Source organism: Caretta caretta, chromosome 24 (genome assembly GCF_965140235.1).
Source record: "Caretta caretta isolate rCarCar2 chromosome 24, rCarCar1.hap1, whole genome shotgun sequence".
In the NCBI taxonomy this organism is placed as follows: domain Eukaryota; kingdom Metazoa; phylum Chordata; order Testudines; family Cheloniidae; genus Caretta; species Caretta caretta.
In genome coordinates this window covers 19280350-19306296 of record NC_134229.1, presented here as the reverse complement: position 1 = coordinate 19306296, position 25947 = coordinate 19280350, and the positions used below count along the sequence as shown (strand labels likewise).

The window sequence follows — 25947 nt, the reverse complement described above, 5'->3', positions numbered from 1 at the left end:
TTGGGCAGCTGCTGCGGGCCCAGCGAATGTTTTCAGAGAAATGTCCGTAGTACTGACTCACATACCGTGGCCGGGAGGGGGGCAGGCGGGGGAGGCACGAGCTGGGGCTGGCTGCTCTAAATCCCAAGAATGCGCCAGTCAGAGCAGCCGGAGCCTTGCCTGGCACAGGGCTGATTCCGGGAAACCTGGTGGTGGGGGAGAGTCTTTCCAAGCTGGTGACCCCGGCTGACCCTGCAGCTGCCCAGCTCGTAGGGATGATCCCACCGAGCGAGCAGGCCGGAGCCCTTGGGGTCTGTGCCTCCATCCTGGGGATACAGGGGGGTGTTGAACCCAGGGTTTGATGTGCTGGGTTTCCAAGTGCAGAGGCAGTTGCTGGCAGTACAGGGGCCATGACACACAGCACAGCGGTCCCAAGTGCACCCAGGGGAAGGCCTCACTGCAAAGCCTCACCCCGCCTCCCTGCTTAGGCAGCAGAGATGAGCCCCAGAGTGCTAGGAGTGGGGGACGTGTCCATCCTCAGATGCAGCTGCTGCCTTGGACCCCCCCCTTGCCTCAGTTTCCCTCTTCCCCCCTCCAAAGTGCAAATCTTCCCTCCTTGGGTAATGAAATTCCTGATGAAATGAACCCACCATCCTTGGCGGCCTGGAATCCCAGTGCTCCCCCCACCCACCACCCCTGCAGCTTGGTGCCCCCTGAAGCACAAGCATCCCCTCGCACCGCACTGGGCCAGCCCTGAGGGTTGGGGTGTGGGGGCTGAGACCCAGGGGGTTTCACCTTCTGCTGCACTGTGGGGCACCCGCAGGTTGAACTGGTGGATTTGCCGTCCCTGGAGTCTGTGACCGGTGCTGGGGGGCCGTCAGGGACTTGGCCCGAGGTTGGGGCTGGTACCGGGGGGGCTGGGTGAGGGGCTGGGGCCTGAATCCCGGCGTCCCTGTGGGCGTGACCGTCCCTGAGTCTGAAGCAGTGAAACTGGCCCCAGCCCCTCCTGCTTTTTCGGTTTCCATCTGACTGGTCCCGTTTCCAAACCAGCTGTGGGGAAAGCCCAGCTCTGAGCCAGAGGGACAGACGGGCACGGGAGGAGACCGAGGGGACACCGAGCGTGGCTGGCCCCCCTCACCCCAAGCATGTGGGTCCTGGCTGCTCCCCAGCCCCCCTGGGCTCGGATCCACGGGGGTCAGGGCACGGGGCAGCTGTTCCTGGCCAGGTGCCAGCCATGGGCACAGGGCACCTGGGGCTGTAACCCAGGCGTGCAGCTGAGAGCAAAGGGGGCTGCTAACGTGGGGCTGGGTTGATCCGGGCTGGGGGAGCAGCGGGGTCACCCCGGGTCGGCACTGGGGGAGGGGGTGGAGAGCAGGGTCGGACCCAGCTGCCCTAACACCCCCCACTCCTCGCACACTGGGGCTCATCTCATCTAAGCAGGGAGGCGGGGTGAGGCTTTGCAGTGAGGACCCTCGGGACCGCTGTGCCATGTGTCATGGCCCCTGTACTGCCAAGAGCTGCCTCCGCGCCTGGAAACCCGGCGTGGCAAACCCGGGGTTAAACACCCTCAGGATGGAGACGCAGCCCCCAAGGGCTCCGGCCCGCGCCCCCGGCGGGATCGTCCCCACCGGGGCCCCCAGCTGGGAGAGACTCGCCCCGCCCCGGGTTCCCGGAATCAGCCCCCTGCTCGGAAAGGCTCCGGCCGCTTTCGGTTTCCATCTGAGTCGGACACGTTCAGGGATTGGAGCCGCCAGACCCGGCTCGTCCCCCGCCCCGGGATGTGCTGGGCCGGGCTCCCTGTGCTGCGGGGGGAGGGGGGACTGTCACTCACCGAGCACCCCCCAGCCAGAGAGAGAACCCAGGAGTCCGGTCCCCAGCCCCGCCCCGCTGGAGGAGGAGCAGAGGTGTCACGAAGCGGCCGAGCTGGGCTCTGGGTGTCTTTGCCTCCCACTTTCCAGACTGGCTGGGGCTGGTGACCGAGCAGGACAGACGCTGCCCGCCCCCCCGCCGCTGAATTCACCCGGCTTCCTCGCTGAGCGACCAGCCCCCGGTAGGAGACCCCCGGCTCTCCCCCTGCGCGACATATCTGCCTTGCTGGCCCTGGGAAACGAACCCAGGAGCCCTGGCTCCCAGCCCCCCAGCTCTAACCACCAGAGCCCACTCCCCTCCCAGTGCTGGGGATAGAACCCAGGAGTCCCGGCTCCCAGCCCCCCAGCTGTAACCACCAGAGCCCACTCCCCTCCCAGAGCCAGGAAAGAACCCAGGAGTCCTGGCTCCCAGCCCCCAGTCCCCTCCCTGAGCCGTGCCTAGGGCCTGTCCCACCCGTTCCTTAGGGAGTTACCCAGGGAGGTCCCGGCAGTGCAAACGCCACAGGACAGTTTAAGCAGCGGGACTGGCTGGCCCACATGTGGGGCGGGGGGAGGTGTCAGGAACCCAGCCCCCTCCCCGGCTGTGTGAGACCCAAGCGGATCAGGGCCCTGCGGGGTGCTGTCATCTCCCTGGTGCTGGGGCCACGTGGTGTTTAGCGTGCTCCAGTCCAGTGCCCCGGGATCGCTCTGGCCTCGCCCCCAGGCTCTGGGATCCCCCAACCAGACGAAGAGGCACAAGGACTGTGAAGGGGGCTTTTTGCCCGTGAAAGCTTATGCCCGAATACATCTGTTAGTCTTGAGCTCCTCATTGCTTTTGTGGAAACAGAGTAAGACGGCCACGCCCGACGCTTGAAGGACTGGGTGTTCCTGCTGAAATGATCAGCAGTGACAACGGGGCCCTAGCGCTAGTGAGAATCCAGCCCTGCCCTGGCAGCCTTTGTGGCTGCAAAGAAAACATTTCCAAATGTGATCTCGTCCAGACAGGGTTTTCTGCCTGAGTGTGCAGAGAGCCTGAGCCGAACGCCCTGTGAGTGGCACGAACTGCCTTGTTTCTAGTGTTGGCCTGTTAACTCTGAAACCTAACGATGACACAGTGACCTATTTCACTGCTCGTTCCAGCTATGGGTCGTCCCAGGCATAACACCTGAGGTTGGAGCCATTTGTTGCTGCGGGGGGAGGAGATGTGGGAGAAATGCTCCCTTTCTGCGTGCCTCTGGGGCAGAGCATCTTGGGCACCAGCTGTTGACACCCTCCTGTCCTTTGTGCAGGGCTCTCTGCTGCTCCCTCGCTTTAGCCGTGGCCATGGAGGAGCCCGTGTGCCTGGTGGGGAACGGGGCCGACGGAGAGCTGGAGGTGAACCCCGCGGCACTGGACATCCTGCGTGGCGTGGCCCAGCCCGTGGTGGTGGTGGCCATCGTGGGGCTGTACCGCACCGGCAAGTCTTATCTCATGAACTCCTTGGCCGGGAAGAAGAAAGGTGAGAGGTTTCCCAGCCCCCCTTCCCGTCGGCCCCAGGCTGGCGCCGGGAGCGAGGGGGCAGGTGCGCCCGGGCGCTGGGTCTCTACCCCGTCTCCTCTCTCCCCAGGGTTCTCGCTGGGCTCCACGGTGCAGTCGCACACCAAGGGCATCTGGATGTGGTGCCTGCCCCACCCCCGCCGGGCCGGCCACACCCTGGTGCTGCTGGACACCGAGGGGCTGGGCGACGTGGAGAAGGTGAGTGGGGGGCAGCAGGAGGGGGCTGGAGGAAGGGGCCATGTGGCCCTTGCCTGGGGAACAGATTCTGAGATCCCAAGTCCAGAGGGACCCTGGGACTGTCCAGCCTGGCCCCAGGGCCGGTCTAAGGGGTGGGTGGCTGGGCCCCGGCCGGGGGTGCTGTGCTCAAGGGGGCCCCGTGCCGATACCTCCCTCCCACTGGCCTGCCGAGGCGTTTAGAGGCAGCCGGCAGGGGCGGCAGTGTCTAGAGGGGGTGGAGGGACCAAGCTGCGGGGGGTGGGGGGGCAGGGGAGCAGCTAGGTGACTCCTCCCAAGTGGGGGTGCCCTTCCTCCCCCGCTGCCTTGCTCCACTGCCCCCCCACCCCGGGGGTGGAGCTACCTGCCCAAGCTCGGACCTGGAGGCTGGTGGTGGGGGGGAGGTGCTGATGTGGGGGTGTCCCCCCCCACCCCCCCACCCCCCCACCCGTGTATCCAGTCTTGGCTGAGCTGGGGTGGGGGGCCCAGGGGGAGTCTGTCTGTCCTGCTGCCTCTGGCCAGGGTTGCCAACTGCTGAAAATTATATTTATGGACACTATAGAAAAAAATTACGGAGAACCCCATCTTTTTACGGAAACATGCTTACGTACTATAAAGAGCCGGTGACGGCCCCGCTGTGACTTACCGGCGGGGAGCCTGTGGGTGGCTGCTATGCCCGGCCCGCTGTACCCCGACCCCCAACGCCCCCCACTGCAGGGAGCCTGGCAGGGGTGTGTGCTGGACGCCCGCCTACCCGCCCCACCTTGCTGCTGAGCTGACCCCGGGGACGCCGCAGAAGAGTTCAAAGCCGGCAGCAGAGAAGAGCAGCCAGCAGCAGGTCGGAGGGACCCCCGCCAGGAGAATTCCCTTCCGCCCCCCCCAGCCCCGGGAACCGTGGACTCCCTGGGGCTGCCCCGGGGCCAAGGGGGAGGGACACCTCAGGTCCACTGCAAAGCTCGTGGTTTTTTATTAATATCTAAATGGGTTTATGGAATTTATGGGCAGGTCCAAGTTTAGCGCTTTTTCACGGACTGTCCCTGAATTTACTGACGGTTGGCAACCCTGAGATTCAAACGCTGCCAGGGACAGAGAATCCCCCGCGCCCCTGGGCCAGCTATTCCCAGGGTTCATTCCCCTCCCTGGTCAAAACGGGCACCTCATTTCCAGGCTGAATTTGCCTGGCTTCACCTTCCAGATGCTGGCTTGCACCCCCCACCCCTTATTCTGCTCATTGCCCCGAGCAAATCTCTGCTCCCCGCGTCCGGACGGACAGACGGGGATTGCGGTGCCCCGAAGCCTGCCCTGGGCCCAGCTCAACAGTGGGAGCCCTGGCCTCGCTCATTCTGGGGCAGGACTTCGAACCCTCAAATTGTCCTCGAGGCTCTGCTCCGGCCTCTCCCCAATGTATCACCAGCCAGCAGGGATGGCCGGCCCCAGAACTGGGCGCGGGAATCGCCAGGCCCAGAATCGGGCACAGGGATGGCTGGGCCCAGCACCGGGCAGACATCCAGCGTGTCGCCTCCAGGCCAACCCCAAAAGGGAGATCCCCTCCCTGCTCCCGCTGGAGAGCCCCCATTTGGGATCCCAGGCTGGCGCTAGCATGGGCGGCTCGTGTTTCAGATCCAACCCCCGCTTCCCTGCCCAGGGCGACACGAAGAACGACGTGTGGATCTTCGCGCTGGCCGTGCTGCTGAGCAGCACCCTGGCCTACAACAGCAAAGGGACCATCGACCAGTACGCCATGGAGCAGCTGCAGTATCCTTGCCAGGGGGGTGGACCCTGGGGGCATGGGGCTGGGGGCTCTGGGGGATGGTGTCACGGAGTCCCCGGGCGACGCTCTGGAACTGCTCCCCATGAAGCCAGGCAGGACTCTGGGGAAGTCTCCTCTCGGGGAGCAGCCTGTCTGCAGGACACACAGCTCACCCGGCTTCCCCCTTCCTGGGTCTGACCTCGGAGCATTCAGCCTCCTCTGCCCCTCCGTGCGCTTCCCACAGCCAGTCCGCCCAGGTGGGGTCCTGGGGAAGCCAGAGGGTCCTGCCCCCCAACTCCGCAATCAGATGTGACTCTCAGCCAGCCAGTAACACAGAAGGTTTATTAGACGACAGGGACAGGGTCTAACACAGAGCTTGTAGGTGCAGAGAACAGGACCCCTCAGCCAGGTCCATTTTGGGGGGCAGTGAGCCAGACAACTACGTCTGCACTTCACTCCATGTCCCCCACCAGCCCCAAACCAAAACTCCCTCCAGCCCCCCCTCCTCTGGGCTTTGTCCCTTTCCCGGGCCAAGAGGTCACCGGATTCCTTTGTTCTCCAACCCTTCAGCTCTCACCTTGCAGGGGGGAAGGGCCCAGGCCATCAGTTGCCAGGAAACAGGGTGTCGGCCATTCTCTGTGTCCAGACCCCTGCACACACATGCCCTCTAGGGCTCTGCAATGATCATACACCCTCACCCCACCCCCTAGGTACTTAAGAACTGCCTTGGGGAAACTGAGGCACCCCCACAATATTCAGAGGAAACATTAAGAACAGTCCCGCTTCATCACAGATGGGCCCTGAGGGATGTGGGGCTGGAGCTCCTGCGGGGTGGTCCCTGGCGGGTACGGCTCTGGGAGTCCTGGGGGGTGGCCCCTGGGGGATGTTGGTCAGGGGCTCTTGGGGGGTGATCACTGGGGGAAGTGGGGCTGGGATTCCCCCCTTTTAGTCCAAAGCTAGGCAGTACCATCCAGGTCTGGCCCCAGTTTGAGTCCTCAGCCCCCGGCCCAGCTTTGTGTCGGAGCTGACGGAGCACATCAAGGTGAAGGCGCAGGGAGGGGACGACCTGGAGGAGGACACGGAGTTCGTCCGCTTCTTCCCCAGCTTCATCTGGGCCGTGCGGGATTTCACACTGGAGCTGAGGATCGAGGGGCAGCTGGTGACGGAGGATGAGTACTTGGAGCATGCGCTGGCCCTGAAGAAAGGTGAGCTGGGGTCAGCTGTGTGCAGGAGGGGCCCATCACACCTGGTGACCTGCTTCCTCCCTGCCCCCGAGATCAGACCCATGGGCCCATCTACCCCGGCATCCCAGCTCCTGCCACTGAGGATCATGGCCCAGGAGCCCAGTACGCTGCACAAACACAGAACAAAGATACAGGCCCTGCCCCAATGAGCCGACGGTGTAAGAGACACGTGGTGGAGATAGACGGGTGGGGGTGCGCCTGGGGACAATATAGGGCCCTTTTTGGCCCTCGCGTCTGTGAACGTTCCTTGGCCAGGTCCAACCGAAACCCTAACCTAAGAGTGAGGAGTGCTATTCCTAGGAACCCTACCCCTATGTGACAGGTTTGGTCACAGAGACCCCTTGGGACTGTCACCTGACGTGCTGAATTTACCTCTGAGCCTGTTTTCCATGCCAGCTTGGGACTCCAGAACCCTGCCTTGTTGAGCCAGACACACCAGCCTGCTGCAACACAGAGCCAGGGTCTGAACCATGTCCCCCAAAGCTGCAGACTTTAACCAACAACTGCTCAGTAGGTCACCTCTCTCCAGCACCCAGACACCCAGTTCCCAATGGCATCCAAACCCCAAATAAATCTGTTTTACTCTGTATAAAGCTTATATAGGGTAAACTCATAGATTGTCTGCCCTCTGTACACTGATAGAGAGATATGCACAGCTGTTTGCTCCCCCAGGTATTAATCACTTACGCTGGGTTAATTAATAAGCAAAAGTGATTTTATTAAGTATAAGAAGTAGGATTTAAGTGGTTCCAAGTAACAACAGACAGAACAAAGTAAGTTACCAAGCAAACTAAAACAAAACATTCAAGTCTAACCCTAATATATTAAGAAACTGATCACAGATAAAATCTCACCCTCAGAGATGTTTCAGTAAGCTTCTTTCACAGACTAAAAGAACAGGAGGACTTGTGGCACCTTAGAGACTAACAAATTTATTTGAGCATAAGCTTTCATGAGCATGCATCTGATGAAGTGAGCTGTAGCCCACGAAAGCTTATGCTCAAATAAATTTGTTAGTCTCTAAGGTGCCACAAGTCCTCCTGTTCTTTTTGCGGATACAGACTAACACAGCTGCTCCTCTGAAACCTTTCACAGACTAGACTCCTTCCTAGTCTGGACCCAATCCTTTCCCCTGGTACAGTCCTTGTTAGTTCCAGCAGACATCTTAGGTGGGAAGCTGGGTGTTCTCATGACTCCAGCCCGCTTTGTTCTGTTCCACCCCCTTTTATAGCTTTGGCACCAGGCGGGAATCTTTTGTCTCTCTGGGTCCCCACCCCTCCTTCTAAATGAAAAAGCACCAGGTTTAAGATGGATTCCAGTGTCATGTGACATGGTCACATGTCCTGTGAGACCCCCCCAGCCTCCATTCTTCCATGGCTGGCCTACACATACCCAGGAAGGTTTGCAAGTAAACAGAGCTATTTACAACCAATTGCCCTAGTCGATGGGAACCATCAAGATTCTAAACCACCATCAATGGCCCACACTTCGCATAATTATAAGAGGACCTCAGAGTTATACTTCATATTTCTAGTTTTAGATACAAGAATGATACACTCATACCGATAGGATGACCACACTCAGTAGATGATAAGCTTTGTAATGATCGTTACTGGAGACCTGTTGCATAAAGCGTATTCTAGTTACATTATGTTTACACTCATAAGCATATTTCCATACAATATTATGGAGTGCAATATCACACCCGAATTCTAAGTGGCCTACCCACAGGAAACTTAATCCCAACTTGATCTCTCCTATCCATGTGAACCAAAACACTAACTCTATGTGCCTACCCATAAGAATCCTAATCCTGACTCCAAGTGGCCTAACCATAGGAACCCTAATGTAAGGGCGGGGAGCCCTCTTCATGGGAACTGTAATTCTACCTACCAGTGGTCTCCCTTTAGAAGCTCTAAACCTAGGGCAGGGATCCCTACCAATAGGAGCCCTAAACCCTAACCCCAAGTAGCCTCCCCACAGGAACCCTCACCCTACGGCATAGAGCCGTAGCCCTTACTCTAACTCTTACCCACGGGAACCCTCACCCTAGGGCTGGGAGCCCTCCTCATAGGTTCTCTAACCCAAGGCACCTATGCATAGGAACCGTAATATAAGGGCAGGGAGCCCTATTCTAGCAACCTTAACCCTACCTGCAAGTGGCCAACCTATAGGAACCGTCACCCTACTCCAAGTGGCCTAACCATGGAAACCCTAAACCTATCTCCAAGTGCCCTACCCATATGAACAAGAACCCAAAGGCAGGAAATCCTATTCATAGGAACCTTAATGCTAACTCTCAGTGGCCTACCCACAGGAAGCCTAATCCCAGCTCGACATGTTTGTTGTTGTTGACTTGTTCCTTTGGGAGGAATATAAATAATAAAAAACCCCCAAAAAACTGGATTTTTTTCTATTGGTTTTAAATAACGTTTGGTTCCAAAATCTCCATTTGATTTTATTCCATGTCCCAACTCCAAACGTGTTTAAAAACGGCCGTGATGAAAACACCAGGTTTCCTTTGGCCCCAAAGTAGATTTTTTTCAGCTTTTCAATTTGCCAAAACTTCTCATTTTCCACCTGACCTAAGCCAAATTTTTCCATGATGTTTGGAAGCTTCCAATGACTCAAAACTCCTTTATTAGCCCAGTGCTGGGTGTAGCCTTCTGCTTCTCCTTGGCTCTCCAGGCAACAACAAGAAGGTGATGGACTACAACCTGCCGCGACAGTGCATCCGCAATTTCTTCCCCACCCGCAAGTGCTTCGTGTTTGTCCAGCCGGCGTCGCGGCAGGAGATGGGCCAGCTGGATTCGCTGCCCACCAGTGCCCTGGACCCGCAGTTCCTGGACCAGACCCGCCGGTTCTGTGACTACGTCTTCCAGTGCTCCCACGTCAAGACAGTTAAAGGAGGGATTCTGGTCAATGGGCAAAGTACGTTCGCCCCGCGGCTGCTCTGTGGAGACACAGACTGATGGCTTTGCCGGCCAATCTACCCTCTTTGGCTGAGAGAAACCCAGCCCCGAGGAGGGAGGGAATTTCCCCTGCATGCGGGGGGGGGGCGCTATTTTCAGAGAACATTTAGCAGGTGTTGGAGAATCGAACTCTCTGTGACTCCGGGAGATCCCCTGGTGCCCTGGGTCCTTGGTCTCTCTCCCTTTGTCCCTGTCTGGCAGCCGCCTTCTTGCCCAACACCCCAGGGGTGAAAGCAGAACCCTCACAAGCAGGAGCGGTTACCCCTGCAGCTGGAGAGACGAGGGTCCCCTAGCGGGGCTGTGACCACTCGGATCCCCTGTTGATGGTCGTGGGGGGGCACCTGTAACACACTCTGCCGTGGGTTGCACCGGGTCTTGTAGCAGAGATGGAAACTGGGGGTTCTCCTGCATTCAGGGATCCTTGAGCCACTTGGCTTCAGATTCGGACAGGTGACGACACTCACCTGCCTTGGCAATCTGCAGGTTAAACGGCCCCAGCCTGGTCCCAGCTCTGCAGAGAGGCCAGGCAGAGCCCTGCTGACATGCTGCTGGGTGTGACGGGTGCCTCTGCCCCCGGGCTGACCTTGTTCTGGGCCCGGCGATGGAGCCCTGGCTCTGCTCAGAGGACACTCGTTTCGAGCCTCTTGCGCTTCGAATCCCAGATGAGCCCCGTTGGACCGGGGTCTCCAGAGCTAAAAGCAGGAGCTCTGTGTCTGCGACTGGAATAACCCCTACCCCCTGGGGGTCAGCGCGGAGGAGAATAGGGACAAACTCCCCAGCAGAGTCCTTGGGGGGCCAGGTGCTGTACAAATGTACAGTCCCCTCCCCCCAGCTCTTACTCCTCCCCCTTCCCTCCCCCAGGGTTCAGCTCCTTAGTGCAGAGCTACGTGGGCACCATCCGCAGCGGGCAGGTGCCCTGCCTGGACAACGCGGTGACCGCCATGGCCGCCATCGAGAACGAGGCGGCCCTCAGGGAGGCGCTGGCTCACTACGCGGCTGGGATGGGGGGGCTGCGGCTGCCGGCGGAGCTGGGCGAGCTCTCGGCGGCACACGGGAGGTGCGAGCCGGACGCCCTGCGGCTCTTCATGCAGCGCTCCTTCAAGGACGAGGAGCAGGGGTTCCAGAAGCAGCTGGTGGTAGGTGGGGGGGTCCTGGGCCGGGCAGCAAGGAGAGCGTTGCTGGGGTGGATTTGCAGGGCAGGGGGGCCCGCTGGGCAGCAGTGGTGGGTCAGGGCCCCGTAGTGCCACGTGTCGTACGGATACCCGACCGAAACCTGGTGCGTGCTCCAGGGACCGTCCAATCCCCGGGTGACCCAACTGGCTAGTGGACCATTGGCCCTCCCAATCCCCCAACTGGCCAATGAATCTGTGACCCTCTTATCCCCCGAGTGGCCAGTGAGCCTTCGTCTCCCCCAATCCCCTGACTGGCCAGTGACCCGCTGTCAGGCTCAGGTCTCAGCCAGAGGAGGCGGGAGGGCACCGGAATCCAGCCCCATCCGTGGCTCTGCGATGGGGTTTCTCTCTTTCCTTGCCCAGGCCGGGATCACGGAGCGATACGCAAACCTCCTCGCAGAAAACGAGGCCGTTTCGGAGCAGACCTGCCGCGCCCTGCTGGAGGAGCTCTCGGCCGCCATGCAGCAGAAACTCAGCGCCGGGCGTTACTCCCAGCCCGGCGGGTACCAGGCCTACGACAGGGACCAGAACCGGGTGGTGGAGGATTACCGGGCGAAGGCCAACAAAGGGGTCAAGGTGAGTGTCTGAAATTAGCCCCCCATCCCCGCTCCAGCCTGGCAGTCACAACAGCGAGCTCAGCTCCAAGAGAAGGAGCCGGATTCTGCTCCGGTTCAGGCCTCGTCAGCAGAGCTGGTGCCTAAACCCCAGCGGCTGAGTCAGGCTTCCCCGTTTCGCTGAGGACAAAGTAGAGGGGCAACGGCAGGGAAAGGCCGTGGGGTAACCGGGTTCTGATCAGTGACAGATTTAGAGTTATTGGGGCCCTGTGCTCAGCTTCATTTCTTCCCCCCCCCCCCCGTGGGGGGGAACATTCTCTCTTATCTCCCCCATGGGAGCTAAGTCGCGGCCGGAGGACTCAGGAGGAGCAGGGGCTGCCACGCAGCTGGTGGCTGGAGAGACGCATCGGTTTCTGCTTGAAAGCGTCGCTTCTCTTCGGTCAGCGCTGTGGCTGCCCTGTTCCTCCTGACTCTCCAGCCGCGTTCGCAGCGCTCCCACCCCCTGCACCACCCGCCTGCTCCCCTGAGCCTCCCTCCCTGCTCCCCTGCCCCCCACAGCTTCTGTCCCCTCAGCCCCCCTCCTGCCAGTGCTAAGCTGCCCAAGTGCCCGGCCCTGGGGCCCCCTGTTGTTGGGGGGCCCCGTGCCAGGGCACTGTGTGTTTCATGGTATATCCGCCCCTGGATCTGATTGTGACCTGCAGTCACTGTGGCCCATGGTGATCCCACACGGGGAATCCGTGGTCCCACAAAGCCCCTTGGTCATGGAGCTGCTTTTCTGAGCAGAAAGGCGCTGGGGGGCAAATTCCCCCCAGGATCCTGCCCCGCTCTGAATGGGTCCAATCCAAATCTTTCCATTGACTGTGATGGGCTTTGGATTGGGCTCTGTATGAACAGTGACTGGGCCCTGGGTGAAATGACACCACATGTGTCATAGGTTCATTGATTCTCAGCCCACGAGGGACCCCTGTGGTCACTGGGTCTGACCTCCTGCATAGCACAGGGCGTAGGACATCCCCGAAGTGCTTCCTGTTTGAATGAGAGCAGACCTCATAGAGAAACACCCCAAATTCTCCAGCGGGCGCGAGCATTTTCCTTGCCGGCAGGCAGCTCCTCTCGACCCGGTCGCTTGCTTTCTAACCCATTGGGAAGCCCCCACCAAAGCGTCGACTTTCCTCCTCCGAGGGGATGAGGCCGCAGAGAGGTGGGATCAGCTCCTGTGCTGCAGCTCAGCTCCCATCTCCCCACCCCTGACTCCGGCCCCTGTGATCCCGCCGGCTTCGTGGGGAGAACATTTTGCCCCGAGGCGGAATAGAGTCCCCCTGAGAGGCCTGCTCCCCTGAGGAAGGAGGGAGCTCATTAGCATATCGATTGGATGAATAATCCAGCACTTGGCCACCTCTGGTCCAGGCGGAGGAGACTCTGGAGCAGTTTCTGGCCAGTAAGAAGGCGGAGGCGGAGGCTGTGCTGAAGGCCGACAACCTGCTGACTGAGGCAGAGAAGCACGTGGCCGGTGAGCTCCTGCGAACGAGCTGCTGCCCCCGGTTTCTGTCGCTGCAGCATGTCCGTGCAGCGCCTGGTGCCGCGGGGCCCTGGGCCAGGACTGGGGCTCGTGGGTGCTACGGCCAGGCAGACTGCAAAGAATACCGGGGTCACACGCTGCAGAGCGTCTGTCGGCCGAACTCATTGCACCCAACAGGAGCTCCCTGCATCCCCCCCGCCCCAGCAAACTCCCCAGGTGCCCCCTCCCAGCCCCCTTTATTTTAGAGACTCCCTGCAACCCCCTGCCCCTCCTCCCATGCCAGGTGATCTGAATGCCCCTCATTTCTTCCCACACCCAGAGCTCTCTATGCCCCCCACTCCTCCAATGCCCAGGGCTCTGCATGCCCCCCACTCCTCCAATGCCCAGGGCTCTGCATGCCCCCCACTCCTCCATGCCCAGGGCTCTGTGGGTCCCCATCCAAACTGTCCTTCAAGCTGTGGTCAGGTAGGTCCCATGCTGAGACGCTGGTGGCTTGGGAATGGCTCCCTAGTTACCCCTCCCTGTCTCATGCCAACCGAGTCGGGGGCACGGGTTTGCATGGTGCCCGGGGGCTGCTCTGGGCAGTTGGGGGAGGGGTTGTGCCTCTATTGCCCCCTTTCTTTTCCCCCCAAAGAGGAGAAGCAGAAGGCTGAGCTGCTGGAGCAGCAGCGGAAGGCGGCGGAGGAGAAGCGGCTGCAGACGGAGCAGCTGATGAAGGACCAGGAGCGCAGCCACCAGGAGAACGTGAAGCAGCTGGAGGCCAAGGTGGCGGAGGAGCTGGCCGGTGCCCGGCAGGAGGCGGAGCGGGCGCTGGAGAGCAAGCTGAAGGAGCAGGAGGCCATGCTGCAGAAGGGCTTCGCGGAGAAAGCCAGGCTGATGGAGGATGAGATCTCGGGCCTCAAGCGGGAGATCAGCTCTGCCAGCAAAACTGACTTTCTGTCAGGCCTTTTCAGCACCATCAAGGAGGGGCTCAGAACCGTCGCCAGCGTGTCCGATTTTCTGACATCCAGGCGCCAGCAGGGGAAGGGGACGAGTAACCCGAGTAAAACCCAGAGACGAAAGTAGCCGGGCCCCTGTGGGGTCCTCCCTGGCGGCAAGTCCCACAAACGCTGCTTCCCTTTAGAATCAAAAGCTTCTGCTGACTAATTCCTGTGATCTGCCAGCCCCCACAGCTACTAACACAGGGCCTGGAGCTGTCTGCAAAAGGAAATCACAGGATTCCTGGGTTCAGTCCCCAACTCTGGGAGGGGAGCAGGGTCTAGTGGTCAGAGCAGGTGGGCTGGGAGCCAGGATGTCTGGGTTCTCTCCCCACCTCCTACACTGTAATTCTGTGTAACTTTGTGCTGATCACATCACTGTTCCATGCCTCAGTTTCACCCCTGTGAAATGGGGACCTTCCCTCTGGGTGGGGAGGACAAAGCGTTGTTTGTCTGTTAGGTGCTGAGCGGATGGTGCTATCCACGTGCACAGTGGTAACACGGGGATCTCCAGCAAATGGCTCCGATTTCCCTCTCTGCCCCTATAAATGTGTAAATGCAACCCCACTCCCAGGGCTCTCCCCGCTGCCCGCTGGAACGGGGCTGCCGGATGTCTAGGGAGAGGCAGCTGTGGGGATGTCTCCTTTCCCCAGCTCAGCATGCTGAAAGCTAGGTCATTATCTCCCCGGCTGTAATGGGAGCTGCTGACACGTGGCTACAAGCTCTCCAACGCCTGTATCTCCCTGCGCCGGGAGACTCTGCACCCTGCAGCCTGGGTATGAATTAAACAGGTTTGCATCAGCTGGAGCAGCCCTGTCCCAGTGTCTGTATTAACGACACTCCTGAGTCAATTGCAGTCGCTCTCTGTCACGGAGTCCCTGAGCGATGCTCTGGAACTGCTCCCCATGAAGCCAGTCAGGACTCTGGGGCAGTCGCCTTTCTGTGAGCAGCCTGTCTTCAGGACACACAGCTCACACAGCTTCCACCTTCCTGGGTCTGACCTCGGAGCATTCAGCATCCTCTGCCCCTCCGTGCGCTTCCCACAGTGAGTCCGCTCAGGCGGGGCTCCTGGGGAAGCCAGAGGGTCCTGCACCCCAACTTCGCAGTCAGACGTGACTCTCAGCCAGCCAGTAACACAGAAGGTTTATTAGACGACAGGAACATGGTCTAAAACAGAGCTTGTAGGTGCAGAGAACGGGACCCCTCAGCTGGGTCCATTTTGGGGGGCAGTGAGCCAGACAACCACGTCTGCACTTCACTCCATGTCCCAGCCAGCCCCAAACTGAAACTCCCCTCCAGCCCCTCCTCCTCTGGGCTTTGTTCCTTTCCCGGGCCAGGTGGTCACCTGATTCCTTTGTTCTCCAACCCTTTAGCTCTCACCTTGCAGGGGGGAAGGGCCCAGGCCATCAGTTGCCAGGAAACAGGGTGTCGGCCATTCTCTGTGTCCAGACTCCTGCACACACATGCCCTCTAGGGCTCTGCAATGATCATACACCCTTACCCCACCCCCTAGATACTTAAGAACTGCCTAGGGGAAACTGAGGCACCCCCACACTATTCAGAGGAAACATTAAGAATAGTCCCACTTCGTCACATCTCTCCCCCCTTCGAGATCGAACTGAGCGGGGTCACTTTAGCCGGTGACCTGGGGAAGTTCGAAGCCACCAACGTTCCCATGGATGCCCCAGCATCTCTCCCATTCCTTGATAGGAGTTACACCAGGCCCTTCCATTTTCACACCCTCCCTTAGGTCAGGGGTGGTCGATAGCACTCGCAGGCCGCATGTGGGAAGGTTTATGCAGCCCATGCCCTTTGGCCACCCCAAGAATGTCTCCCCATTGACTATCACCTTCTGCTCCCACTGGAGGTCCGAGGGGCCTGGCCCCAGGAAACTCCACACAGACATATAGGTTGGGGTCAGGAGTGGGAGCCTGTCCACATCCCCAACCATCTGGCTGACGGAGTCTATGGCCTTGGGACCCAGCAAGGGAGCTAGACACCGGGGCTTTTCCGCAGGGTCCCCTTGGTTCAAATCGCCAGCCTGCTCAAAGGCAGTGAGGTGGGCATCCACACCCCCCCCCTCCTTAACCAGGGGCAGCAATTTAGTCTCGAGGTTCCCTGCGGAACTGGCCCCCCGGGATCTATCCCCACTCACCCCGGGGAGGTCCCCTAGGCCTCTCCGCTCCCCCACCGCCAGTTCATGCTGCTGCTGCTTCTGCAGCTCTTTCTCGGGCTCTCGCTGTCCCCCACAGTCCTCTTGCTCTCTCAGACTCAGCTCCAATCCCGTCCGTCTCGATCCCCCGATGGGGAACCTGATCGTGAAGACCCTCGTCTGGTCGGGGACAGGAGTCTTGGCGATGCCTGGCTCCCGCTCCAGCTGCTCCCAGATCCTGCTATAGCCCCAGTTGGGGTCAGGAATCTGTTCCTTAGAGCGGTCATCCTCCTCCAGCTGCACGATTAACTCTGCTTTGGTGAACTTTCCAACGCTCAGCCCTCTCTTTCTGCACAGGGTTACAATGTCCTTCTTAAGGAGACAGTGACAGGCCATCACTCCGCTCCTCCCAAGTTGTTGTGGACTCACAGGCCCGTGTGTTCTCAGCTCCCCACGGTTTCCAGGGAGAACCCCTAGTGTGCCAGCCCTTCTCGAGGTCACCACCTCTTTGCCAGGGTTGAGCTGCAGACTCTTCCGTCCGCCCCTTGGACTGCTCGCTGCAATCCCCAGGGGAACCCTGCTACTGCAAAAGTCCTTCTCTCTCCCCGGGCCAAGCTGCAGGCTCCTCCGCCCCTGAGACTGCTCACTGCAGTCCCCAGGGGGACCCCATTACTGCACAGTACTTCTCGCTGGTCACACACTCCCAGGGGTTAACCGCCCCCCGAAACCGCTCCTCTCTGAGCCTTCAGCAGGCCTGGTCCTCGGCAATCCCCCTTCGTGTTACTGCTCCCCAGTCACTTACTGCAGGAAGCGCCATCCACGGGGTGCAGTACATCCCACCGCTGCCACCAGTTGTCACGGAGTCCCTGAGCGATGCTCTGGAACTGCTCCCCATGAAGCCAGTCAGGACTCTGGGGCAGTCGCCTTTCTGTGAGCAGCCTGTCTTCAGGACACGCAGCTCACACAGCTTCCACCTTCCTGGGTCTGACCTCGGAGCATTCAGCATCCTCTGCCCCTCCGTGCGCTTCCCACAGTGAGTCCGCTCAGGCGGGGCTCCTGGGGAAGCCAGAGGGTCCTGCACCCCAACTTCGCAGTCAGACGTGACTCTCAGCCAGCCAGTAACACAGAAGGTTTATTAGATGACAGGAACATGGTCTAAAACAGAGCTTGCAGGTGCAGAGAACGGGACCCCTCAGCTGGGTCCATTTTGGGGGGCAGTGAGCCAGACAACCACGTCTGCACTTCACTCCATGTCCCAGCCAGCCCCAAACTGAAACTCCCCTCCAGCCCCTCCTCCTCTGGGCTTTGTTCCTTTCCCGGGCCAGGTGGTCACCTGATTCCTTTGTTCTCCAACCCTTTAGCTCTCACCTTGCAGGGGGGAAGGGCCCAGGCCATCAGTTGCCAGGAAACAGGGCGTCGGCCATTCTCTGTGTCCAGACTCCTGCACACACATGCCCTCTAGGGCTCTGCAATGATCATACACCCTTACCCCACCCCCTAGATACTTAAGAACTGCCTAGGGGAAACTGAGGCACCCCCACACTATTCAGAGGAAACATTAAGAATAGTCCCACTTCGTCACACTCTCCCTCCACACTGAGAAAACACAGAGGTGGAGGGGCTATTTCTCTCCTCTGCGGAAGCACGCAGCTGTCCCATGAGGCTCTGCAGCATTAGATTCCCCCTTGCACACTGACAGATATTGATATGGAGAAGATCCTATAATCGGAGCTAAATGGAAGGAGCAATTAAGCCCCTTCATGGAGTGAGATGGCCGGAAATTACAGAAGCCACTGTCCAAGGCACTGGGCCACAGGCCGAGGCTAGAGCAAAAATTAAAGGCAGGTAGTTTCCCTGGTTGCAAAGGCAGGGGCTGAGGTTTCGGGCTGATGTGTCTGTGGGTTTTTAGAGCAGAAAATCCAGGAGAAAGGGAGAGAAGCAATGGCGAGCGAGCGTGAGCCTGAGCAGGAAGCAAAGGGACAGCTTCTTAGGCACAGATCCGGCTGGAGAGGCACACTGGGGATGTCTGAGCAAGGAAACTTCCCACTATTGTATGTCTCCACTGCAGTCCAGGAGGCAGGCGTGGGTGGGCATTTGTTGTAAAGACACAGGATCGCACCCAAGAACAGACCTGACTCGTAGCTTCGATTTCTCCTCTTAATAGAAACAACCCTGCGATGCCCCAGTAATCAGCCAACCCCACGGGCCAGAAGGGCAGCAGCAGGTTTCTGAATGGCAGCCGGTCTGGCTCTGGGGCCCTGCAAAGATCCAGCGCTTCCCCTGGGAGCGTGTTCCCGTGGCTAATCACCCGCCTGGTTAAATTGTCTTATTTCCAGCTGCATCGTGTCTGGCTTTAGCTCCCAGCCGGCAGTTCTTGTTCTGCCTTTCTCCACCGGCTCACAGGCAGGGACTCCGCGGGGGCGTCAGACGGCAGGACCCCCACTCCTGAGCGGGGGCGGGGCATAGTCTGGGCATTTAACTCGAACTGCTTCGACCAGAACACCCCGAATGTTCACCAGGGACGCTGTGCTGCAGAGCCGGGCGCGAGGCAACCTGCCGGGGCGCGAGAACTGCCGAGCGTGCCGAACAATCGGCTTTTAACTGAAAGCTCTGCACGGTTCATACTCTGGGCATTGCTACTGTGTCTCCAGTGTGTGTGTGTGTGTGTGTCCCTGCCGCCCCCTGCTGGAGGGGACGAGCCCTGCGGGGTGTGTGTGGGTGTGTGTGTGTGTGTCCCTGCCGCCCCCTGCTGGAGGGGACGAGCCCTGCGGGGTGTGTGTGGGTGTGTGTGGGTGTGTCCCTGCCGCCCTCTGCTGGAGGGGACGAGCCCTGTGCTGTGTGTGTGGGTGTCCCTGCCGCCCCCTGCTGGAGGGGACGAGCCCTGCGGTGTGTGTGTGTGTGTGTGGACATTTGTGCAAGACTGCTATCTACCTGCACATTGAAATAACAGCATCTGTTGTGGTTGCAAGTTGTAGGTTCATTCTAGCTGCTGGCTTGTGGGCTGGCCGGGGTCTTCTCTGACCCCTCTCCCCTTGAGACACTTTGGGGCTGATTTTCAGACTTGTCAGGCGCTGTGGGGGCTCGTCCCCCCCCCCTGAAACCAGGCTGAGGGGGCAGATTGCCGAAGGGCTTTAGGCACTTAGTGGGATGCTCAGCCCTGCCTGAGCCCGTTGGGGCCAAACGCCCATTGTTCTTGCTGGCCGTGCTGGGGAAGACCCAGCCCAGATAGTTCGTAGTGCTCTGCGTTAGCTCCCTGGACAGCATTTGCCATTCGCACTCACGGTACGTCTACACTGGGCTGGCAGCTCGGGGGGCAGACCCACCCCGGCTCTGCGCTAGCTGCACCAGCCTGGAGACGTACAGCGGGAAGAACACAGAGGCGAGGGCTCTGCCCTGAACGGCTAGACTGGTATCGCAGGCTGTGTGAAAATGCCACCCTGTTGCTTTAAATCTTTGGGGGGTTTCCTGGGCCTGCTGGCAGGTCGGGGGCTCTGTAAGGAAGCGTGCAACCTGAGCCAGTCTGCCGAGAGCGAGCCCGGAGCAAGGTGCGGGGGAGCTGGGCTTCTCAGCCTTTGGGAGCAGCCTGCTTTGTCTCTCTCCGGTTTTGGTTCTTGTGTGTGATCGTCGTGGATTCTGCGCAGTGAAGTCATGTTACTCTGCAGCCTTCCTGCAAGAGGACGTGATGGTTTTATCTCCCATCTCTGCCTGCGTGGCATGAAGCATAACCGTGACAGAGTTCATTTCTGATGGACTGGCCCGTCCTATTGATAGACAATTATTACAATTCCCAGAGAAGTGGGCATGGGAGGCTTGGAATTTGCTCTGTGTGTTGTTCCCAGGCCCCAGTAAAATTCAATCTTTTTCATATCCTGCTTTCACTTTCCATAAGAAAACTCTGCAGTGCAGCAGTAGCCGTGTCAGTCCCAGGACGCTAGAGAGACAAGGTGGGGGGCGGGGGGGAATCGCTTTTATTGGCCCAGCTTCCGTTGGGGCGAGAGACGAGCTTTCGAGCCACACCGAGCTCCTCTGGAGGTCTGGGAAATGTACGAAGGGATTCTCTGACCTACAAACTAAAAGGAACAGGAGGACTTGTGGCACCTTAGAGACTAACCAATTCATTTGAGCATGAGCTTTCGTGAGCTACAGCTCACTTCATCGGATGCTGTAGCTCACAAAAGCTCATGCTCAAATAAATTGGTTAGTCTCTAAGGTGCCACAAGTCCTCCTGTTCTTTTTGTGAATACAGACTAACACAGCTGCTCCTCTGAAACCTACAAACTAAGTTGATCTATGTTAGGTCGACTTACAGCAACTGCCGGATTTATTATGGTTGTGACGAAGTGGGACTGTTCTTAATGGTTCCTCTGAATAGTGTGGGGGTGCCTCAGTTTCCCCGAGGCAGTTCTTAAGTATCTAGGGGGTGGGGTAAGGGTGTATGATCGTTGCAGAGCCCTAGAGGGCAGGTGTGTGCAGGGGTCTGGACACAGAGAATGGCCGACACCCTGTTTCCTGGCAACTGATGGCCTGGGCCCTTCCCCCCTGCAAGGTGAGAGCTAAAGGGCTGGAGAACAAAGGAATCAGGTGCCCTCCTGGCCTGGGAAAGGGACAAAGCCCAGGGGAGGAGGGGCTGGGGGGAGTTTCAGTTTGAGGCTGGCTGGAGACATGGAGTGAAGGGCAGACGTGGTTGCCTGGTTCACTGCCCCCCAAAATGGACCCATCTGAGGGGTCCTGTTCTCTGCACCTACAAGCTCTTTGTTAGACCATGTTCCTGTTGTCTAATAAACCTTCTGTGTTACTGGCTGGTGGAGAGTCCCGTCTGACTGCGAAGTTGCAGGGCAGGACCCTCTGGCTTCCCCAGGACCCCGCCTGGGCAGACTCACTGTGGGAAGCGCATGGAATGGCAGAGGAGGCTGAATGCTCCGAGGTCAGACCCAGGAAGGTGGGAGCCGGGTGAGCTGCGTGTCCTGCAGACAGGCTGCTCCCAGAGAGGAGACTTCCCCAGAGTCCTGCCTGGCTTCGTGGGTCCAGGTCCAGAGCATCGCCCGGGGACTCCGTGACAACGGCGGTGGTTCATGTCCACACCAGGAGCATTTCCACCACCCTACAGGGGCAGCGTGGGGGGCTGAGAGCCTGGGCTGCCCCCCCGGGCTCTCAGCTCCCCACTCCCCACTGGGGAACAGAGATCCCAAAGCGCAGGTGGCTCCCAGGTTCTCTGTGGGGAGTGGGGAGCCCAGGCATCAGCCTAGCGGGAAGCCAGGACCCTGGGGAGGGGGCAGCCAGGCTTTAGCTGCAGCCCCCCACTCGCTCTGGGGCGACAGCCTGAGCTGTGAGTGGTTTCTGTCCATGTCACGGCTCCGAGCAGGGAATCAGGGAGCCATGAAACGGGCAGGTGTGAGCAGGGGACAGCCTAGGTGAGTAACCCGCCATGTCCACACCGGGTTCACCCCACCGACGTAAGCCCTGCGCTGCTGGCGGAGGCGGTGTTATTCGTTGGGGGGAGCAGGGCGCGTACGTCGGCGGGCGCAAGGCGGGCGTGTGGACACAGACCCCCTGGGCTGACTAAGCTGCCTGACCCCGAACTCTCGGCCAGCCCAGGCCTCAGGTTCCCGCCCGGAAGAGGAGCGCTGGGTGAGCGCGAAAGCGTCCCTCCCCCACAGAAGTGGGTCCCCCACAAGCTATGCCCCCCCCGTCTCGCTCAGAAGCCACCCTCCGAGGCGCGAGAGGGGAGGGCGGCAGAGACCAAGCCAGGGGCTGGGACGTTCCCTCCACGAGCGGGTGAATTGCGGCTCTTCGGGCGAGCCGGGCAGCGACTCTCTTGGTCTGTGGCCGGTCCGGTCGCCCTCCAGGTCTGACCAGCCTGAAGGCCGAAGGTTGGTCTGGCCGAGCTGCGGGATCCCAGCCGGGCCGGTCGGTAGCTCACGGAGCTGGTGGGGTGGAAAGGGAAGGAAGCGGGAAGTGCAGAGAAGTGTCTGGAATAAAGATCTCGGGGGGGGTCGGATGGAATAAAAAACAAGGGGGAGGGAAAGTTTTATCTCTTGCCACCTACGTTTCCTAAGGTAGGATGTGGTTAAAGCAGAAGTGTGGACGCCAGGAGTCCTGGGTTCTTCTCTCCCCTGCTCCGGGAGGGGCGTGGGGTCTACTGGTGGGGGGGGGGGAGGGGCTGGGAGCCAGGACTCCTGGGTTCTCTCCCTGCTGTGCCACTGACTTCATACGCAACCTTGAGCGAGTCGCGTTTCCTCGCAGGGCCTCGGCAGGGCCATCCTTAGGCATATGTAGGCACCCAAAAATTTGGGGCCCCACCCTGATTCCCTGGCTGCGGCACGGACTCCTCTCCGTTTGCTCTCCCTGCCCCTTGGCGGTGCCGGCAGGAGGGGATGGACCTGGAGCGGGAAGTGCCGGGGAGGGAGCGAGCTCCTCGCTGGGGCGGGAGATGGGCTCGCATCGGACACGGCTGGAGCAGCTGGAAACTCCATTTCGGGGAGAGGGAGGTGAGTTTTCCCCGGGACTCCCGGGCTGTCTCCGGCTGGCCACATTTTGAAGGCGAGAGAGTCCAACCGGAGCGGGGCTTGAACGCGGCACCTTCCTGCTCCCCCGCGGGAGAGACCTTTCAGACCGGCCGGAAATAACCCCGAACAATCCCGTGTGCTCCTGCGAAGGGGCTGGTTACGGCTCCAGCCCCCTGTTCAAACTGGCTGCAGCGTTATCCCCAGGACAACCCCAGCGAGCGCGTGTGGCAGCCAGGGGTGCAAACCGGGCCGGAAAGGAGCCTGGCTCCAGTTCCTGCAGGTCCCGGCTCCTGGTCACTCGCGGGAGGGGAGGGAAATGGTCTAAGGCCATGGGGAGCCGATGGCCCAGAGCACGGGCAGGCGGGGGCCTGGATGGGGGCTGGACTCAGCCATCGGCATCAGCTCTTTCCTTTTTGTCTTTCAGCGGCTTTGGGGTCCTGGCCGACATCCCCGTGGCCGCTTGACATGCACACCGAGGTGCCCCCAGCCTGGGGGCAGAGGAGGGGAGGGCTGCAGGGTGGCCGGGCGGGAGCCGCCACCGTTATTTATTGACAACGTTGGCAGAATTGTAAAATATGGTGCACAGCATTTAATTGTTTGGTGCTGAATTCCCTCCGGAATACGGGGCGCTGGGCGGGGGGGGGCTGTGAGAGGGGCACCGGGCAGTGGGGAGTGTCTGTGGCTGGGAGATTGCTGGGCATAGGGGTCTGCGGTGAGGGGCCACTGGGCATGGGGGTTGCTGGGCATAAGGGGGCGGGGGGGTGTGGCGGGGCACGTTGGGTTTGGGGGTGCAGGTGGGAGGGAAGTGCAGAGGTTCGAGGTGAAGCTGGTTTTAATACCGTGCCCGGGGCAGGTTTTCCAATACTGCCCGCTTGTGTTTGTGTTGCTAAGAGCAAGTCGGGCCTAGGGGCTCCCGTTTAATGACCCTGCGGCGGGCCCCAGAAAGCCTAAAGCCGGCCCCGGGCCTGGGTTCCCCGGGGGGGGGGGAGGGCTCCGCCGGCGTGCGGTTGCGTGTCTGACGACGGTTCTCCCGCTGGGGGCTGCGGCCCCCGCGCAGCGGCCTGAGACCGGGGGTCTGGGCCGGAGGGAAGCGCCGGAGCCGCCTTCCCCCACTCTCCCCCCGGCTCCAGCTCTGCGCCTGCCGTTCCGCAGGTGAGCGATGGAGCAGCCCGTGTGCCTCATCGCCACCCGGCCGATGGGGGGCTGGAGGCCCTGGGCGGAGGGCCCAGCCCAGCGGGCTGTTTCGCACCGGCAAGCCCTACCTCCTGAACCAGCTGGCCGGCAGGAGAACAGGTGAGAGACCTTCTGCTTCCTGACCCCGTCCGGGATCCTTCACCTCCCCCTCTGGGCCAGCCGTGAACCCCCCCAGCCCGCTTGCAGCGGGGCACGTGAGTCTGTTATTGAGCCTCTGGAATGTGGGGCTGGAAGGGACCTCGTGGGGTTGTCACGTGCAGCCCCCGGCACGGAGGCAGGGCCAGGAACCGAGAGCGGCCGGGACGGGGGTTTGTCCAACCTGTGACCAACGTGTGCTGGCTAGTGGGTGACCATCAACGCGGTGACCGCCATGGGCACCATCGAGAACGAGGCGGCCGTCAGGGAGGCGCTGGCTCACTACGTGGCCGGGATGCGGGGGCTGCGGGTGCCGGCGGAACTGGGTGAGCTCTTGGCGATGCACGGGACGTGCGAGGAGGATGCCCTGCGGCTCTTCGTGCAGCGCTCCTTCAAGGACGAGGGTTACACGTACCAGAAGCGGCTGATGGTATGTGAATGCCAGGGGCCCTGCCTTCCTCCCCGTGCCGTCTGAACGCTTTGCTGCCAGGCCGTTCGCACAGCGCGGCCAACCTGCGACAAACGCCCCTGAGATTCTGAGGGCGAATCCCCATGTCCTAAGGCCTGGCCCAGACTTAAACCTCTTCTGTCAGTGTAGACGTAGAGAATGTGGTGACCTCATTTATCTAGGCTTCCAAAAGGCTTCTGAGGTTAAAGGCGAAGTTGTCCTGGGGGGAGTGGCAAAGGATGGTCATAGATCGAAACCAGGCCACGGCACTAGATGGACTTTGGCTCTGATCTGGGGTGGGAATTCCTATGAAAACAGGACCCAAGGGTAACTAACGCTAAGCTAGGTGTCTGAGCCCGCAGAAAGAGCTCCGGGAGGTGGGACTTCATCCCGGCACGGTGTCAACGCGAATGTCAGAGGTGATACTTTACCTGGCAAACTTGGTGATGATTTCACTGAGCAGAGCAGGTGAGAAAGGGGAGGGCGAGCCAGTGATAATGACCTGGACCATGTCAGACAGGAAACCTCTTATCTGAAGTCAAAAATTGTCACGGCTCCTTTAGAGGTACCAGGAAAGTGAGAGTAAACCAATGTCTGGACACCAGGAGGGCTGAGCCGATCCAATCTGTTCCTGCCTGTTTCGAGAGCAGGACAGAGGAGAGTTGATCTTGCAGGGGAGCAAGATTTTCTTGACTTTGGTTTGTAAAATCCTTTCCAGCAGCTCATGGTTCCACGGCCAAGCGGGTGAGAAACACCGTGTGACTGTCACTGCCTCTCTCCCTTCCCAGCCATCGCCCAGTTTGTTCTCCGAGCCGGTGGGCTGGCTGGTGGCGGATGCTATTTTCCTTCCCGGGCGAGACGTAGCCAAACCCAGCAAGAGCAGCCGGGCACGCGAGCCCCACGGAGCTGGGGAGAGTGGTGTTTCCAGTCCTGGGAGCTAAGCCCAGTAGAGCTCGGTGAGCATGCGCCGTCGTATGGTGAGTGTCTGCCCGCGGACTGAGGGCAGTGCTGCCTTTTGGCTCGTTCTCTTTTGTTGATTAGGAGGCAATCAAGGAAAGTTACCGGCGGTCGCTGGGCCAGAACGAAGCTGCGTCCAAGGACTCCTGCCGCGCCCTGCTGGAGACGCTCTCAGCCGCCATGCAGAGGAGTCAAGGTGAGTCTCCGGAGCCAGCCCAGGCAGCGTGGAGTTTCCGAAGCCTCAGTGTTGCCACTGGCCGTGATCTCCCGAGGGAAAGGGTCGGTATCGGACGCCTGAGCGCTCGCAGACAATTCCGAGCTGCGTGCTATGCGATCTCTTCTTCCCCGGCTGAGGAGGGACTGGAACAATTCCTGGCCAGCAAGAGGATCGAAGCAGAAACAGTCCTCAACGTCGACAAAAATTTGACTGAAGCAGAAAAGGACCTGGCCAGTAAGTCATAAAATCAAATGTGGTGTTTTATAATATTGTACAAGAAATATTAATGCAAGAAAACATTCTTTTCCCTCTGTCCTCCCCCATGAGCTGTGGAGCTCACAACGCACATGCAGAGAAGTGAAATACAAACCATCCGTCCTCTTGCTGGAAGGCTGCACTGTAGCATGACTTTATTTCTGAGGATTCAGAGCACACAAGGACCCCAAACCAGAGAGAGACAAACCAGGCTGCTCCCTAAGGCAGTGAGGCACCATTCACCCGCCTTGATTTAAGCTGTCTGCTCCATGCTTTGCTACAGCCTTCTAGCAGGAGCAGAGACCCCCCTGCTCTGACGG

At 59.9% G+C, this 25947-nt stretch overlaps 2 protein-coding genes across 3 annotated transcripts; both read left to right on the top strand.

Annotated features, from left to right (window-relative positions):
* Window positions 1-1708: 1708 nt before the first annotated feature.
* Window positions 1709-14570, top strand: LOC125625724 (guanylate-binding protein 1). Its single transcript, XM_048828146.2, has 10 exons — window positions 1709-2029; window positions 3116-3324; window positions 3433-3560; window positions 5221-5330; window positions 6337-6530; window positions 9258-9500; window positions 10403-10677; window positions 11077-11289; window positions 12675-12777; window positions 13421-14570. Exons 2-10 carry the CDS (start codon window positions 3150-3152, stop codon window positions 13849-13851), a joined length of 1872 nt encoding a protein of 623 aa, XP_048684103.1. The 5' UTR covers window positions 1709-2029; window positions 3116-3149; the 3' UTR covers window positions 13852-14570.
* A 9415-nt stretch (window positions 14571-23985) lies between these two features.
* Window positions 23986-25139, top strand: LOC125625751 (guanylate-binding protein 5). 2 transcript variants are annotated; one of them, XM_048828191.2, is made up of 2 exons: window positions 23986-24180; window positions 24987-25139. In XM_048828191.2, exons 1-2 carry the CDS (start codon window positions 23986-23988, stop codon window positions 25137-25139), a joined length of 348 nt encoding a protein of 115 aa, XP_048684148.2. The 2 variants fall into 2 exon arrangements, with proteins under 2 accessions (XP_048684148.2, XP_048684149.2); XM_048828192.2 differs by having other exon boundaries at window positions 24917-25049.
* Window positions 25140-25947: the final 808 nt, after the last annotated feature.